The sequence below is a fragment of the Malaclemys terrapin genome, chromosome 1 (assembly GCF_027887155.1).
Source record: "Malaclemys terrapin pileata isolate rMalTer1 chromosome 1, rMalTer1.hap1, whole genome shotgun sequence".
Taxonomy (NCBI): domain Eukaryota; kingdom Metazoa; phylum Chordata; order Testudines; family Emydidae; genus Malaclemys; species Malaclemys terrapin.
In genome coordinates this window covers 192136240-192154630 of record NC_071505.1, presented here as the reverse complement: position 1 = coordinate 192154630, position 18391 = coordinate 192136240, and the positions used below count along the sequence as shown (strand labels likewise).

The following is an 18391-nucleotide window of genomic DNA, read 5'->3' as shown; positions in this document are numbered from 1 at the left end:
GACAGAGCTGGAAACAGAAGATTTGACTCCTGGTTGTGTTAAGAACATAAGAATGGCCTTACCTAGTCAGACCAATGGTCCATCTAGCCCAGGGATGGGCAAACCTTTTGGGCCGAGGGCCACATCTGGGTGGGGAAATTGTATGCAGGGCTGGGGCAGGAGGTTGGGGTGTGGTGTGTGCGGTGTGCAGGAAGGGGTTAAGGGCAAGGGATTGGGGCAGAGGAGGGGTGCAGGGTGTATGAGAGGGCTCAGGAAAGGGGATTGGGGTGCGGGGTGCAGGAGGGGGCTCAGGGCAGGGAGTTGGGGGGTGGGGTGCAGGAGAGTTTTGGGCTCCAGCCCGGCACCGCTTACCTAAAGTGGCTCCGGGGTGGCAGCGGCGCGCACTGGGGCCAGGGCAGGCTTCCTGTATGCCTGCCCTGGCCCTGGCCCCGCGCCGCTCCAGGAAGCACTGCGGCCCCTGGGGGAGGGGGGACGGAGGGCTCCGTGTGCTCTGCCCTTGCCGCACTTCCAGGTACCTCCCCCGAAGCTTCCATTGGCCGTGGTTCCCCGTTCCCGGCCAGTGGGATCTGAAGGGGGCGGTGCCTGGAGGCAAGGGCAACGCACGGAGCCCTCTGCCCCCCCCCCCGCCCGGGGGCCACAGGGACGTGGTGCCGGACACTTCTGAGAGCGGCGCGGGGCCCACGGGGGGCAATCCCGCGGGCCGGATCCAAAGCCCTGAGGGGCTGGATCCAGGTTGTGGGCCGTAGTTTGACCACCCCTGATCTAGTGCAATAGTCTGTCTTCCAACAGTGGCCAGATACATCAGAAGGAATAAACAGAACAGGGCAATTTATCGAGTGATCTATCCTCTGTTGTCCAGTCCTAGCTTCTGTCAGTCAGAGGTTTAGGGACGCTCAAAGTATGCAGTTATGTTCCTGACCATCTTGGCTAATAGTCACTGATTGACCTGTCTTCCATGAACTTATCTAATTTGTTTTTTAACTCAATTATACTTTTGGCCTTCACAACATCCCCTGGCAATGAGTTCCCCAGGTTGACTGTATATTGTTTGAAGGAATACTTCCTGATGTTTGTTTTAAACCTCTGCCTATTAATTATTTCAGGTTCTTGTGTTATGTGAACGTGTGAATAACAGTTCCCTATTCACTCCACACCATTCATGATTTTATAGACCTCTATCATTTCCCCCCTTAGTTGTCTCTCTTTCTAAACTGAACAATTCCAGTTTTTTAAATCTCTCCTCATATGGAACCTGTTCCATATGCCTAATCATTTTAGTTGCCCTTCTCTGCACCTTTTCCAATTTTAATATATCTTTTTTTGAGATGGTGTGATCAGAACTGCATACAGTAATCAAGGTGTGGGCATACCAAGGACTTTTATAGAGGCATTATGATATTTTGTCTGATTATATATCCCTTCCTAATGGTTCCTAACCGTTAGTTTTTTTTGGCTGCCACCTGCACATTGAGCAGATGTAGATAGTTCTCTGAAAACTATAATTCCAAGACCTTTCTTGAGTGGTAACAGCTAATATAGACCCCATCATTTTGTATGTATAATTGGAATTGTGTTTTCCAGCATGCATTACTTTGCATTTATCAACACTGAATTTCATCTGTCATTTTTTTGCCCAGTTTTGTGAGATCCTGTGACAAAATACACCCCTGTATTCACACCCTACACTCTGCTGTAATTGTCTTTGTAGAAAGTATGCCTTGTTAAGGTATAATTTGAGAACTCATCATTTTCTGGTCATTATTGTCCTGGTAAAATATGTGTGGCAATATTGTATGGGAAGTTATAAGATTTCCCTACATGGTGGTGGTAACACATGTTCCAAATCCCACAGCTCTGCCCAAACAGAATTTAGAAAACATGTCTTTCCTAAACATAGGAATGTGTACTCTTCTTAATTTGCATTTAGCAGTAAACTGCGTTATTAGGCAGGAAAGGAAGACAAAGGAAGTTCAAACAGGTGCAAAAGCCAGCAGGGAATATCCTTCCACATAGACTCTTTGGCTCCAGGTACTTAGCTGGAAATGTTTTTCAAGAGGGGGACTGAAACTATAAAAGGAAGGGACAAATGCCCCAAGGTACCCCCTTCTCTCTCCCTGTTCTTCGCATTTGCTGCACCTGAAGACAAAGGAACAGTGGTTGGACTCTGAAGAAGAGGTCCTCTCTTGAGAGTTTGGTCAGTAATCTGTTGGAGCATGTGGTGAAAAAGTTTGCTTTCGAAGTAAGAGAGTTTCTTAAGTAGATACCAGTAAGCATTTTATCTTTATTTTTCTTGTAATAATTTCTGACTTTTATGCCTCATTACTTGTAGTTAATAAACTGGTTTTATTGCTTTATCTAATCCAGTTTGTTCAAATTAAAGTAGCTGGGTAACTCCATGTGAGGTAACAAGTTGTGTGTGCATGTTATTCCCTTAAAGGAATAATGGGCTCAATATATTTGCCCTGTCCAGGAGAGGGCTGGGAGGCAAGGGACATACATTTCTGGGGGGAAATCTGAGACTGGGAGTGTGTGGTGGTCACCTGGTGGTAATCTTTAAGGCTGCTAAGTGCCAAGATGTGGATGGCTGGCTGCAGCACCCGCAGACGTAGCTAGGAGTGCCTACATGCTGGAGACTGTTTGTGAGCAGCAAGGCATAGTAAAGGGCATCACAGGTTACAGGGCAGGGGTGACACAGCTACTCATTAGTCTGGATTGTACCCTGGCGTGTCACAGATCCCTTTGTATCTCTTTGCTGTCAGCTTTGGATTTAACTATTTTGAATAATTTTGTATTGTCTGCAAACTTTGTCACCTCATTTTTTAGGCCCTTTTTCAGATCATTTATGAAAATGTTGAACAGTACAGTTCCCAGTACAGATCCTCAGGCACCCTACTGTTTACTTCTCTCCACTGTGAAACCTGACTATTTATTCCTACCTTTTGTTTCCTATCCTTTGACCAGTTAGGGGTCAATGAGAGGACCTTTCCTCTCATCCCATGACTGCCTACTTTGCTTAAGAGTCTTAAGTGCTCTCTAACTGCTAGATACGCTCTCCTAGGGATTTACAAAATAAACTTACTCTTTGTTTCAGGAGAAGTAGGTCTTAGTGTCTAAAAAGAGGAAACTTTTTAGTAGTGTAAGTCAGTGGCTCTCAACCTTTCCAGACTTCTGTACCCCGTTCAGGAGTCTGATTTGTCTTGCATACCCCCAAGTTTCACCTCACTTAAAAACTATTTGCTTACAAAATCAGACATCAAAATACAAAAGTGTCACAGCACACTATTACTGAAAAATTGCTTACTTTCTCATTTTTACCATATAATTATAAACTACATCAACTGGAATATAAATATTATATTTACATTTCCGTGTGAAGTATATAGAACAGTATAAACACATCATTGTCCGTATGAAATTTTAGTTTGTACTGAGTTTTAGTGCTTTTCATGTAGCCTGTTGTAAAACTAGTCAAATATCTAGATGAGTTGATGTACTCCCTAAAAGATCTCCCTGTACCCCCAGGGGTATGCGTACCTCTGATTGAGAACGACTGGTTTAAGTGATTTATCAGTAAACTAAATCTAACGCCAAATTGCATACTAGGGGTAGTGACATTCAACATTGCTATTTTTATACAGCTTTTAACTTTTCTTTTGAAATCTCTCAGCTGTCCATTTACAGGAGTCTGCTCTAAAGGAGCTAGAGCGGATGGCTGCACCTACAGAAGAGAAGAATAGCACTAATAGCGCACACATGGATGAATTGACCCCTGCTCCTCCATTTGCAACTGCAGCTCAACAAGGATCAGTGTCAGCTGATTCTACAGGAGGAGGTGATCAGGAGGTGAGAGAAGAGAAATCCAGGCTGGAGAAAAGAAGTGAGCCTCATGATGAGCCTAACAGCCTATCTGAAAGGGAGACAAGTACTGGTAAACATCACCACCTGCACCTTTCCAGCTGCCACGAATGCTTTGAACTTGAAAACAGCACCATTGAGTCAGTCAGATATGCTTCATCAGAAAACATTCCAGAACTTCCTGATGATTGCAGTGCTAGCACGGAAGAAGTTACTGATGACTGTCTGGCAAGAGAACTAAGAAGGATAAACCTCACTGGGAAGCCTCCCAATGTCTTAATTTATGTGGGCTCTGACCCTATGAAAATCAAATTTGAGAAGATAAAATCAGTGCTCAAGGAGTGCATCGATACAAACCACTACGCCATCTACCAGCTGGTTGAGGAACAAGTTCTGAAAGCTCCCTGGCTTGATAACTCGTTGTTGTTGGTTATTGCCACAGAGGAACCCATTTCTAAGGATAATCACAAACAGTTCCTGACCTACTTGTCAAAAGGTGGGAAGATTTTAGGGCTTTCTGCCTCTTTTACATTTGGCAGTATACAGATAAGGAGCAAAGGTGAACTGAAGAAGACCATCCAAGAATTAGTGTTCTATAAAGCAGATAACAGTGAAGTTAAATTAAACCTTCTGACGAGTGGCAGTGTTTTTGAGCAAGAGGTTAAAGAAAATCTCAGCCCAGTGAAGCCGTTGAGTCACTTAAATAATACAGATAAAGATATGATCATTGTTTACCTGCCATATGGAGATCGTGGAGGAGAATCCATTCTGTGTCAGGTACTGTGTGTAAGAAGACTTAAGTTGTTTATTGCCATAGTATAATATGCTTATTATGGTGTGCTCCTAGATTGCAACTGACTTCAATTATAAGTTCATTTTTGATGCCTCTCTAAAGTCCACAGACAGGAATACCTGCCTCAAATTTGATAGGTTAGACAAAGGACTGAGGCAGAATTTTTCTACCTAGTTTGAAGTTATTTGTACAAAGGATTCCTGAATTATGGGACTCAGGTCATTAGAGTAGGAAAATAACATTTTGTCCATTTGTAGCAAAAGAAAAGAAGGAGGGAGATAATAATGTAGTTTACTGGGCTCATCTTGTTGGGTTCTGGTGCAGAGAACCAGATGGAACAGAAATACAGGAATATAAACCTTAGGCAACCTTTACCCTTATTTTAATTATAGGATAGACTTTTTTTCCCAGGATTCAAGACTTACGTATAGATGTTTATTCTTCTGGTAATATGAGTAATCTTCCAATTACTCGCTTCAGAAAACTTCATCAGGGCTTCTCCAAGGTGCTTTCCCCTCACGAGTGCTCCACAGGATGTACAGATGACAAATTCCTTTTGAACTCACTTTGCCAAAGGCAAATCCCAACATTCCTTGTTTATTCTGTCAGATTCACCCTTAACAGTTTTTAATCTGTCACCTTCCCATATGTCTTTTTTTTGTAACTTTCCCACCTCAATGTATGGAAAAGGGCATTTTGGGGCATTTCTAGTGTCTTAGCTATCCAGTGATCAGCTTTACTGCATGTTTCCCAGTATTAGAATATTCGTTTTTAAAGCTGTACACATTTGCCAGTATTACTCTTGAGTGTCACTGCCAAAAGACTATGGCATCTTGAGAAAACCAGGTTATGTAGATCAAATGTTATAGTTTTGTATAACAATTTCTGCCACCCATGTGTTGGGTACTTGAAGTAGAAAATTGATTAGGCACTGTTGCTATCCATTTCTTTAAGTTGCATGGTAAAACCCGTTTTGCTGTAGCATTTAAATTGACCCCTCTCATCTAATAAAATTTAATACGGCAGTGAGTTTCCCAAGAAAAAAGCCAATGTGGGGCAGGTTCAGAAATCAGATTAAAAGGATTAGAATGTCATTTATGATTTTTACATGGGTTCCAGTCTGCATCTGGAAAGGCGTATTGTTGATCTCTTTATGGTTATATTGATAAGAGTATTGACAGTGACATCAGCCAGTAAATATTCAAATTCACAGGGTAGTTATTTCCCTCTTCTGCACTGATCTAGTTTCATAACATTCCCTCTTTAATTCAATAAATTTGTGTGGCTGAATTATAGAAGAGTGGATAATGCATACTATAGATAGAGAAAATAAAATGTGCAAAAATGTAGGAAAGCACAGAACAAGTAATTTTTATGCCACTTTCATTTAAGTGTATTTGCATATAGTAGAATAAAACAATTGTACATTTTGTATTCTACTAAATATATTAAACATCTTGGAACTTCTGTGAGATACAATATATAATTTTAGGACGGCTAGGTTGGACTTTGCATTTCAGCTCTGCTTCTTAGGGCTTGTACACATGGAGAGTTAGTGCTCAGGAAGGCAGGATGTGAATATACAACATTCTAGTTTGCCACGTACTAAATCTCTGTGGATCCTGCTACCGTGCACTAAAAGTTTTGTGATTAGCTTTCATTTATTGCTCTTTGAAGTACAGTAACTCCTTACTTAACATTGTAGTTGTTACTGAAAAATGCGATTTTTAAGCAAAACGACATTAAGCGAATCCAATTTCCCCATAAGAATTAATGTAAATAAGGGGGGGGTTAGGTTCCAGGGAATTTTTTTTTTTGCCAGACAAGACATATAAATTTTAAACAATTTTAAACAAGCAATTTAATGCAGGTATTAAACAGGCTGGCAGCCCTCTATCAGCTCTCCTATGCGCACTCCCCCCTCCAGTGCCTCCCGCTCACTGGCGGACCCTGCTGATCAGCGCCTTCCCCCTGCTCCCCCCGCCTCCTGCCCGCGGCAATCCGCTGTCTTGCGGCATTCAGGAGGCTGGGGGGAGGAGCGAGGACACGGTTCACGGAGTCCGCCGGCGGGCAGGAGGCGCTTTGGGGGGGGGGCATAGGGGAACTGATAGGGGGGCTGCTATCCATGGACACGGAGCAGGCGGCCAAACGACGTTATAGGGGAGCATTGCACAACTTTAAACGAGCATGTTCTGTAATGGAGCAGGGACGTAACATCGAAACAACGTTAAGCGAGAGGATGGTAAGTGGGGAGTTACTTTACTGCTAAATAGTATTTCCAAAATGCACTACACACAGAACTTTTAGCGTGTGGTAGCAGGGTCCACATGGCCAATTAGTGAGCAGCATGCTGGAGTGCTGTATAGTTGCAGCTTGGCTTGCTGATTGTGTAGACCAGGGGTTCTCAAACTGGGGGTCGGGACCCCTCAAGGGGTTGTGAGGTTATTATGTGCGGGGTCGCGAGCTGTCAGCCTCCACCCCAAACCCCGCTTTGTCTCCAGCATTTATAATGGTGTTAAATATATAAAAAAGTGTGTTTAATTTATAAGGGGGGTCGCACTCAGAGGCTTGCTGTGTGAAAGGGGTCACCAGTACAAAAGTTTGAGAACCACTGGTGTAGACAAGCCCCCAAAGTTCACCTCTACTTTGAAAAGTGATTCTGTATAAAATGGCATTGTAGTTTTCTGTGTTAGTGTTCCAGATATAATCAGTGCAGTTCAAAAATAAAAAGATGTTTTTCTAATTTCAATGCTGTGATTCATCTTGGAATTAGTCAGGCTGGGTTCTTTCTACTTTGTGCATCACTACCAACAAAAATTCTGCAATCAGAACTGAATTCCACTGGTTCACGAGCCAGAATGGAATCCAGAGCAGCCTCGTCTATATAGTGCTAACAGAAAAAAAAAGTAGCAAAAACTTCTTTTAGACAGTAAGTAGATATGGTCTCCAAATACATGCGGGAGACAGACCAACTGATTAAGAAAGGGGCATTTTTACACACTTTTAAGAGAAGAACCGTAGTTTACAAAGAGCTTTAGTCTCCTCCTTGAAAGTTAAGGATTCATTGGTCTGTACTAATATTTGCTACACCTTGGATTTGTATCTGCTTGACAGGCTTTTAAGATGTCAAAGCCCTATCCATTAATATGTCTTGTTTCTTCATCGTATAAAATATAACCTTACTTCTAACGCACAAGTCACACTGAATTTTACACGGCTCTTGTACTAAATTCAGCTACTAGTAAGTGAATAGATACCAAGCCATTTTTAGGTCTGCTTTGCTTTTATCTACCTCCGCTGCTGTCTTTCGTATTAGTGACTCCTTTCTTTTCCCATCTTCCCAGATATACTTGGAGATGGATATCGCCTCTCTGACTACACAAACCCAAGAAGATTTTAATTTACTCAAAATGAGCAACGCCAAGAGATATGAAGTTCTTAAGGAGATCCTGACATTACTTGGACTGAGTTGTGAATTAAGTGAAGTTCCTTCACTAACTCCTATTTATTTGCTCTCTTCTGATGAGGTGAGCTTTCTACTTATATTACAGATATAAGAGATTTAAACTAGCTTGATGCATGATTTAAAAAAACCAAAATAATCTTTTTATAGTTCTGGGGTAGGAAGGGCTGCCAAGTTGTTAGGCCAAGTAATTTTAATATGTACCAAAAATTACTAAAAGTTTCTCTAGAGAGATGAGAAAGTGTAGGCCAGGTCTTAATTGTTTCTGAGTGTCAATTTAGGGATGTGACTTCCACTGTTTTAGTCACAAGGGGGTCACCATGTCTTATGAGACACTATGATTAAAAACAAAACCATCAAATTACTAACTTTACCTGTTTTTAAAAAAGAAAAAAAAAAGAAAAAACAATAAACCATGGTGACTTCAGTTACAGTCTCTTTTATCTATCTCTCCATGAAGAGCTTTTAACAGAGATTATGTCTTAGAGTGTGGGCCGGTTTTTGGTGGGGGCATTCTTCTCTAGATCAGTCAATACCAAAGAGATATTTTCAAAACTAGTATTTGAGTCCTCTTTTAGTGTATCATACATAACTAAAACAGTTTATATATGGGCAAGGAAATTTCATTTAAGGGTAGGTGAGTCCTGTGTGGTTTAGCATGGGTAACCTAAACTGTTCAAAAATAGGCAAAGGTGAGTAATCTTAACTAAGCCTTATGAAACTTAAGTAAATATTTAAAATCAGTTACTTTAGAGGCCATTCAAAGAGCTGTCTTGAGTCAGGCAAATGAATGTATATTAAGAATCTTAATATTTAAATTAAATCTATTTCTCTTTTTACTAAAATTAATTTGTTTCCTCTCCAAGAATAATAGTTTAAACCACTTTGCTGCTTAATGGGAAAAGCTGTTATGGTCTTAAATTACAATTAGCATTTCAATATCTTATTAAAATCATTATAAGAAAAAAAATAAATGTGATTCCTTGGAAGTGCTTTGGTAAACTTTCTCTCATTCTTTGTGATATCATTATGTTGCAGAAGCACTGTTGTGTTGCAAGGTGACTGCTTCTTGATGCTGTATGTTAACTGCTTCTTTGTCATACTGCTGACATTTGCTTGCTTGAAAGAGATGGCATGAGTAAGACTGGAATGCCAATGAGGTTAAGAAACAGAAGCAGAGTATGCTACTTGCTTAATTCAGAGAGATGTATAGTCTTCACGTTTTACAGTTTCGCTGGAGGTGCAAGGCACACCCCTTTTAGGGCTCATCTGGATTTAAATATTGGCTGCTGTCTTTTCATTGGCTTAAGACCCTCGTGGGATGGTTCAGGTAGCATCTTCAGCTCATGAATATGAAATTTGTATGCTATGGAACAGGGTAGTAACTGTATATTGTTCTTGTGGAGGGAATTCAAATATCCTTTGTTTTAACTCTTTCTTGTGTTTAGTCCTTTAGTTTTATTAGGGTTTAATAGGAGTTAAATTCTGTTTTAAATAAGTCAAACATCCTTACTTTTACATGTCTTTTAGCTTTAAAATAGCCTTTCTAAACTTAGATGATTCTTAAGAAGAGTCTTCAATTTAAATAGTCCTCAAAGAATGCATTGGCTTTTCTTACAAATTCTTGGAGTAGTGGTTCTTGTGTTTAACTAGAAAGTTGCTTAAACACTGTCAGATACTAATTCCCCAATTAGCATAAATATTCTGTACTTAAATGTATTTTTATTGTATTAACCAGTGATGATGATAAATGACCATTTTATATTTGTAAAAATATAACAAATATTTTACTAGTTATATGGCAGTGGCTTCAGGCCGTTATTATGAGGCTTACTTTTAAATACAAATAATTTGCAAATAAACATCTCAAAGGTGCTTGTACCATTTCTAAGCGTTTAAGGAATAAACAAAGGACTTATGTGAAGTTGGGAAATGTTTTGTATATTTTCCTTAAACCTATATGAAGGCCTTAGAGTGTTTATAAAATTTTTGATAAAACTATTCCTAGACTATTTTGTTAGAATTTAAAACTGAAGTTTTTCTTTATGAAGAGAGAGAAGGGTGTGAGGGCAGAGATGAGTCTCCTGGCTCAGCCTTTTATGGCCTTGGCAAACCAGGTGCTATATATTGCTTACCTTGAGATCCTAGAAAAAAATATCTTCACTTCACATTGATTAACAAGGGAGAGACTCTTTGAGCTGACACTCCTGTTGGGTGTTTTGCCTTTTAATCACACAGTTACCAAGATTTCAGTCGACAGTCGTTTCACCTGTAGTTCACAATTAAAAACTGTACAAATTTTAAAAAAATCATGACTAACAATTAAATGTTTTTCTAACATTATATAAAATAAAGGCTATCGAATATTACAACCAAGTAGACCTTAAAAACTGTGATTGGACCTGGTGGTGATAACATGTATGGGCCAGAAGGAGGTAGTCACTTTGAAGCATTTCGTGTTTGTCATTTATTAGGAAAGCAGAAATTTCCTAAGTTTCTTTAATTACCCTGAATACTTAATTTAATAAAACAAATAATTACAAACCAAAATGTAAACTGCTATTGTCCGACAGCCATGTATACAAAAGTACTTAGAAATATTTCTTCAAATTTAATAAAAGTCCAGGTGAATTTATAGCAATCTAACATAATAAATTTAAAATAATTGTATTAGCTATTGTCAATATTGAGGTTTACCCCTTACATAGCAAGTAATAAAAATGTCTAAATGACTACTGCTCTTTTATGGTTCTTTAGCTGCTAAACACACTTTTGAGATTTACATTGGGGAAACTGTGGGACTTGAACCTTTTAAGAAGAATTTGGCTTATTGCTTCTGGAACATTTTAGTCCTTTGTTAATAAGACATGCATTGTACTTCATTTGTATCTTTACACAGTATCGAAATGCTCTACAGAGCAAAACTGTGCTAAGCTATAGTAAGAAAATGTTTTTAAGAGATTTAAAAGACATAATTAACTTTATTTTTACTGGAGATAGAGAATTCTGCATAAATGGGGCAACACAAATGAAAGAGCAACCACAAATTATGGAGAACTGATTGGGCAGTGAGGAGGTCAATACTGACGGACCATAGTGTATGGGGAAGGCAATATGAGGAGTATGTAGTCAGAAAAGTGAGGAGGAGATCTTTAATAATCCTGACGGCATTTTTAATATTTGTGTTAGATAGGCTAGGAAACAAGTGAAGGTGCTGCAGGTTGATATACTTTGTGCAGTGAGAGAACAATCTGCCTATTGCCCTGGCCTGCTAAAATTTAGAGCATTGTTATGCATAGGACTGATTGTGAAGAATGTATCAAGTAATAATTTTATTGTAGACAGCTTTATGAAAACATTGAAATGTGACACCACAAGATGAAATGGCTAAAAGTAAAATGAACAAAGTTTAAACTAGTAAGAGTCCCTGGTTCACAAGCAAACAAAACTATAACTTACATTCTGTTCATTTGCCCAATATTAATTGTAATTTAATATCTAAAATGTCCCAGGAGGAGAACTGTATGGAGAGGATCAAGTTGATAGAATTTTCTCTAATATTGTTTCCCCAATCTCTATATCTTTCTCCATTCACACCCAGCTTTCAAACTGTACTACTTAAGAATCCAACAGTGATGCTAATTAATTTTTGCCAATGCTTGCCAGCTAGTGGCATATTTTACATTTGCGGTTCCATTAAATAGATTCTTGTGAAACATATTGGACAGTTACATGATTTAAACGAAGTTTACAAAAAGCAAGTGGGAAATGAAGGGTCATTTGAGGATTATTGGTTTTGCCGTAATGTTAGGTTTCATAATGCTATAATCTTTGCATGTGCAACATCATTCTTAATGTTTTTAATATACATTTTCAAGCTGATAATTTAGCACATTTCTAGAATAGTATCTGAAAGGAACTTGCAAGTATTGAATAAAACTTACATTTAAGAAGCAATTAAACATCTAAGTATTAGAATAAATTAAGAATACATAATCACTTATGAGCTTTCTGACAGGTTATTCATTTCTCTAGATGTATTATGGCTTTCACTTACATAGAGCCTTTCATTTGAGGTATTCAAATCCTTTAAAATAATTTCTGATTAAGATTCAGCACTTTGGAGTACATATGTGTAATCTGAAGAATAGTTAAGTTAATAGTTTAAAGTCACACAGTGAGTCAATGGAACGAGAAATGTAGGAGTCCTGACTCCCAGGCATTTGCAACGTTGCCAACCTCAAGCATTTAAGTCATGAGCCAGGCCCCAAAATAATCATGAGTTGTAGTTTGTCGTCGATATTTAAAAACTGTAGCTACTCTTGGTTTTCTTTCTGCTGTTTGAGGTTTTAGGGTTCACGTTTTCAAACTTTATTCTGTACCCATGAGGATGAAAAACTTATGTTCTTTTAAAGTAAACTGAGATTCTTTGAGAAGTGTCCCTATAGGTGCTCCACTTCGGGTGCGCATACGCCGTCTACGCCTGTGATGGGAGATTTTTGGTAGCAGTGCCTGTTTGGCCTATGCATGTGCCCTACCCGTACTCATGGCCTGTACTGAGAATTACTCCCGAGGGTATTCTGTGCCAAAAAAAGAAAAAAATTCTGTGCACAATATTTTATAATTCTGCAAATTTTATTTGTCAAATAAATGTGGAGGCACAAGCATGGCATTGGGGAGCACAGGCCATTGGCTGCACAGAGGTGGGAGATCACTGTGCAGCTCCCCCCCCTTTTTGTCCCCTGGGACACAGATTGAGTGGTGAGGCTGTACCCAAACCTGACACAGCGCAAGGACCAGGCCTGCCCAGAAACACCCCAGTGCCCTGGCCCTCTGTACCAGGTGTGGGTGAGGTTCGTCGGGGGGGTGTCTCGGTATGAGGAGGTCTGGATGCATGGGGATTGGGTGGATCGGAGAGCAGCTTCCTGTACAGTGACCACTCCCCCTGCAGCTGAGGAGCAATGGGTGCAGGAAGCGCGGGGTGTGTGGGGGTGGGGGAAAGTTTTCAGACCTTCCTACAGCCAGACCAGGAAGCCTTTTAATTCGCTATATAGAAATGCTGGCTGCAGGCAATTTTATCCCTTGCTGTGATCAAGTATCACATTAGCAGGGGAGATTCTGTTTGTACTAGCAAGTACTGTGGGGCGAAAGCAGGAAACAGCCAACAGATGGGAAACTCTGACTGAGTTCTCTTTATGATCTCTTTGGAAAATGGGAACCAATGGGGAATTCTTTAAGATACAAAGGCAAATGATGATCTCAGTAAAACCACGATCTATGGGTTTTTGGGCACGTGGGGATGGGGGGAAATGAGGGTGATGTTTTGTAGTTGGGAGATGAGGGCAAATGTAGATCAATGATTTTGCATTGGCCTATTGAATAAAGGTGTTCTGTAAGAAAGGAGAGAATACCGTCTCGATGGGTATGTCTGCACTGCAGTGTAAGCCCAGACAAAGGCTTGAGCCAGACCCCCTTTCATCCACACACAATTCTGTCTGACTCAGGTCCAAGCCCCAGGACTCCATGGGGTTGAAGGTTTGAGCCCAGGTCCCAGTGGGTACTTGGGTACTAACTCCATCCTTTTTGTCTTTCGCGGGGCGGGGCTTTTTAACATACCTGTGAAAGAAAAAAGTTTTGTCGACAATCGCAGTGTAGACAAACTTGAGTCTCTCCAAGCAAGGTTGAGCAATTCCCCTGATGTGGCCTCATGCAGGTGAGTCATCGCATTGTAGCTCCCTTGCTGGACAATGGCTGTTGATGGGTTGTTTAACACCTCGCCCGGGCATTTGTTACTTTCCTTGCTGTTGCCTCTGCTTCTGAAAGGTTGCCGACCCCCGATCGAAACTAAATTTATTTTTATTTTATTTTACTTAACACCTTTATTGACTATTTTCCAGAGTAACATCAGGAACAATTTAAGGTCATCATAAATGAAGGTCAGCTCTTGGCCACAGAAGCAGTTCCACTTCAGCACAGGGGAAAGGGTTCTATTCTAGATACTTTCTCGTCCCCCATAGACCGAGGGATGGAGGCCAATGTTAGATCTCAGGTATCTAACAACTAAGTGAGATTCAGAATAATGACCCTTGCAGCTATAATTCCTTCTCTAGATTCCGGAGATTTGGTTTGTGACTCTTGATCTTCAGGACTTGTATTTCCATGGTGTGATTCAGCTCTCTCACAAGAGGTTTCTTCAATTTACAGTTAACCACAGCCACTTCCAATACCAAGTGCTCCCTTTTGACCTCTCCTCTGCCTCAATAGTATTCTCAAAGGTTATGGCAGTCATAGTCTCTCATCTACATCTAGGCATAATTATCTTTCCTTATCTCAATGATTAGCTACTTGGGTCAATTATGTCAGGATGTCGTGGGAACAGTATCTAAAAACATAAAAATGCCCATACTGGGTCAGACCAATGGTCTCTGTAGCCCAGCATTCTGTCTTCTGACACTGGCGATTGCCAGATTCTTCAGAGGGAATAAACAGAACAGGCCAGTTATAGAGTGACTGTCTTCAGTCCCAGCTTCCGGCATTTGGAGATTTAAGGATACCCGGAGCATGGGGTTTTGTCCTTGGCCATCTTGGCTAATGCCATTGATGGATCTGTCCTCCATGAACTTATCCAATTCATTTTTGAATCCAGTTATACTTTTGGCCTTCACAGTATCCCCTGGCAACAAGTTCCAATAGTTGACTGTGGGTTGTGTGAAGAAGTACTTCCTTTTTGTTTGTTTTAAACCTGCTAACCTGTTTCATCAGGTGATCCTTTTTTTGTATTACATGAAGGGGTGAATAATACTTTCTTGTTCACTTTCTCCACACCATTCATGATTTTATAGACCTCTATCATATCACCCCTTAGTCATTTCTTTTCTAAGATGAATAGTTCATTAATCTCTCGTCATATGGAAGCTGTTCCATACCATTATTTTGTTGCTCTTCTCTATCCTTTTTCCAGTTTTAATCTATCTTTTATTGAGATGGGACAACCAGAGTTGCACGCAGTATTCAAGGTGTGGGTGTACCATGGATTTATATAGAGGCATTGATATTTTCTGGCTTATCTATCCCATGCCTTATGGTTCCTAACATTGTTAGCTTTTTTGACTTCTGCTGCACGTTGAGCAGAGGTGGGTAGTTCTCTGAAAATGATCAGATCTTTCTTGAGTGATAACAGCTACTATAGACCCCGTCATTTTGCATGTATAGTTGGGATTATGTTTTCCAATGTGCATTATTTTGCATTTGTCAACAGTGAATTTCATCTGCCATTTTGTTGCTCCATCACCCAGTTTTTGTGAGATGCCTTTGTAACTCTTCACAGTCTGTTTTGGACTTCACTATCTTGAGTAATTTTGTATTGTCTGCAAACTTTGCCAAGTCATTGTTTATTCCTTTTTCCAGATAATTTGTGAATATGTTGAACAGCACTGGTTCCAGTACAGATTCTTGGGGGGACCCCACTGTTTACCTCTCTCCATTGTGAAAACCTGACCATTTATTCCTACCCTTTGTTTCTTATCTTTTAATCAGTTACTGATCCCTGAGTACAATGACAAGGTCTTTGTGTCACACTTTAGGCCTCTAGATCAATCTCGCAAAGTCTGTCTTGATCAGGGCTGGCTCCAGCTTTTATGCTGTCCCAAGCGGCGAAGGAAAAAAAGCTGCGATAGGTGGCACTTCGCCGACAGCTCTACCGTGCCGCTTCATTGTTCGGCGGCAATTCAGCGGCCGGTCCTTCCCTCCGAGAGGTGGTGATAAATAGTAGAAAGCAGACCACACATCACACTTACCTACAGAAACGCCGGAGATATCATCTCTGGTGTACCCATCAAGAAGTTTCTCCTGTCTGCTCTTCTCTTTCTGCTGTCGCAGACTACCTGCTAGAATTAAAAAGACCTGGTCTTTGGTCAATGTTCACTTGGCAGTTATAACAGCCTTTCATTTACTGATAAAAAGGTTTTTCAGTTTTTGCTCACCCCACTAGGTTGAGATTCCTGAGCCATCTGATGAACCTTTTCCTACAAATTTTAGAACCCACTTCAATGTGGGATTTGAATCTTATCCTTAATTATCTTATAAAACACTCTTTTGATCTACTAGCCACATGTTCATTGGTTCACCTATTGATGAAAACAGCTTTCTTGGTGGCCATCTCTTCTGCCTGAAGGGTTAGAGAACTGGGGGTTTTAATGCTGGACCTCCGATTTACAGTGTTCTTCTGGGAAATGGCCTCTTTATGACCAAATACTAAATTTTTACATTAAGTGCCTTCTGAGTTTCATGTTAACTAGACCATTCATCTCCCAGTTTTTTCCCCCCAAACCACGTCACACTTGGCGGGAAGCTGCCTTCTGTATCCTGGATGTTTATAAGGGTGTTAGCCTCCTATTTGGACAGAACTAAACCATTCAGAAAGTCACCAAGTCTGTTTGTTTCAATTGCAGACAGATCCACAATCTTCACCCAGTGGCTTTAAGCTGGATCTCTGGTTGTATCATTTCATATTATGACTCTGCCACCATTCAACCCCCTTATCGAGTGTTAACCCATTTTACAAGGTAGCAGTCTACTTCTGTGGCATTACTTAGGAATGTTCCAGTAGTTGAAATTTGCAAAGTGGCAACCTGGACTTCAATACATACATTTTCCAAGCACTATGCCTTTGTGCATGCCTCTAGATCAGAGACTGCCATGGGCAGTGCAATTAATATTAGAGTCTGTTCCAAATTTCCCTTCTTCCTGTGGGGTTACTGCTTGGGAGTTACCTGAAGTTGAGCACCTATAGGGACACTACTTGAAGAAGGAGAGGATATCCTATGGGAGTTCCACTATCTTGCTTTCTGTTTTAGAGTTTCCTCTGTGAGACTTTGCAGTAGAGAAGGAACTGAAGGCTGTTTGCCTCCACAGACATATATATCTTTGCTCTGGGGCATGCGGATGTGTGGAGCACATGGGGGCCGAACAGACATTGCTACCAAAAATCTGTGATCAAAGGTGCAAGGGACGTATGTGCACCTGAAGTGGAGCATCCTTAGGGGGACATGTCTCGAAGAACTCCAGTTATTGCACAAAGCGAGTAACCTATCTTTCTCACATAAATGCATCACTGGGGCTTCAAGAAAAACACCAAATATCACAAATATTGGCACTTCCCTTCTGAAAATCAGGACACATTAAAAGAGCCCAAGTTGGGGGCACAGAATTGCTAGTCACTTCAGCAAACCTTGGCATGTGCGATAGTTGAGTCTTGCTAACAACAGAGGACCTGTTAGTTTTTATACGAATCACTAGACTTAAATTTGGAGTTCGGTTAGATGGTCAGGCGTCCATAGATGTAATCAAATTGGGGGGATTAGCTTTAAATGTGTTATGCACAGGGGAAACAAAACAGCTAAGTTTTTTTGAATGGATGAAGAAACCAATGAGATGTACACTTGTACACAATTCAAGTAAGCTACATAGTTTGAGTGGAGTACCCATCCTCTGAACTGAGACTTGAAAAAGACAGTACATGCATTTACTGCCTTTTGCATATGCAAAAACTGAATTGATTCAATGTGTGAGGGAAACTATATTAGGAGAAATCTGTGTATACCTATGACGTTGCTAGAAGTTGCCTATGTCAATTAAAGCACTGTATGTAGAAGAGCAGTATAGAAAATGGGAAGATTTGGGGAAGAAATATCTAAATATTAAAAGTGGTGACATTGAAACTTGCACAATTTAAATTTCATCACTCCAAGAAAATACACTAGGCATAGGATGACCAAGTTTAAGAAAAAGTTAAGTGATGAGGTCAGTATATTACAACGTGGAATTGCTCATTGGTTCAGACGCTCTAGATTTATGCACTGATATTCTTCCAAAACAAAGCCAGAGGATTCAGCTGTCCCGTATTCAAGTTTAAGATCCGATGAATTGGAGGCTCTCCTAAACGAACAATACATTTTATATTGTACTCCATTGTTAAGAGTAATAATTTTACATTCTGAAAATTAGATCAAATTATTCACTAGACTGGGGGCAACATTCTTTGGTCATTTGTCTGTGGGCAGCTAAGATTCAGAGTTAGGTGTCTGACAAGAAAACACGTTGGTTGTATTTTTCATGTTGTCTTGTTCTGTCAGGTAAAGGAAAATGAGCTACTTTTGCTGCTGTGATTGTTTAGAAGCATTTGTTTATTCTGCCTCTGTTTTAGACTAGTGTGCCCCAGCGGTTGCTAGTTTCACTCTTGTTCTTAGTCTGTGTGTTGCATTTGGCCTTATGTATTAGCG

The 18391-nt window shown here is 40.4% G+C and overlaps 1 protein-coding gene across 1 annotated transcript in view; it reads left to right on the top strand.

Moving 5' to 3' along the window:
* Positions 1-18391, top strand: part of HLCS (holocarboxylase synthetase) — a 206696-nt gene that overhangs the window by 22882 nt on the left and 165423 nt on the right. The window contains exons 4-5 of the mRNA XM_054048908.1: positions 3668-4632; positions 7993-8175. Of these exons, the coding sequence (XP_053904883.1) occupies positions 3668-4632; positions 7993-8175 (1148 nt within the window). The remainder of the gene's footprint in view (positions 1-3667; positions 4633-7992; positions 8176-18391) is intronic.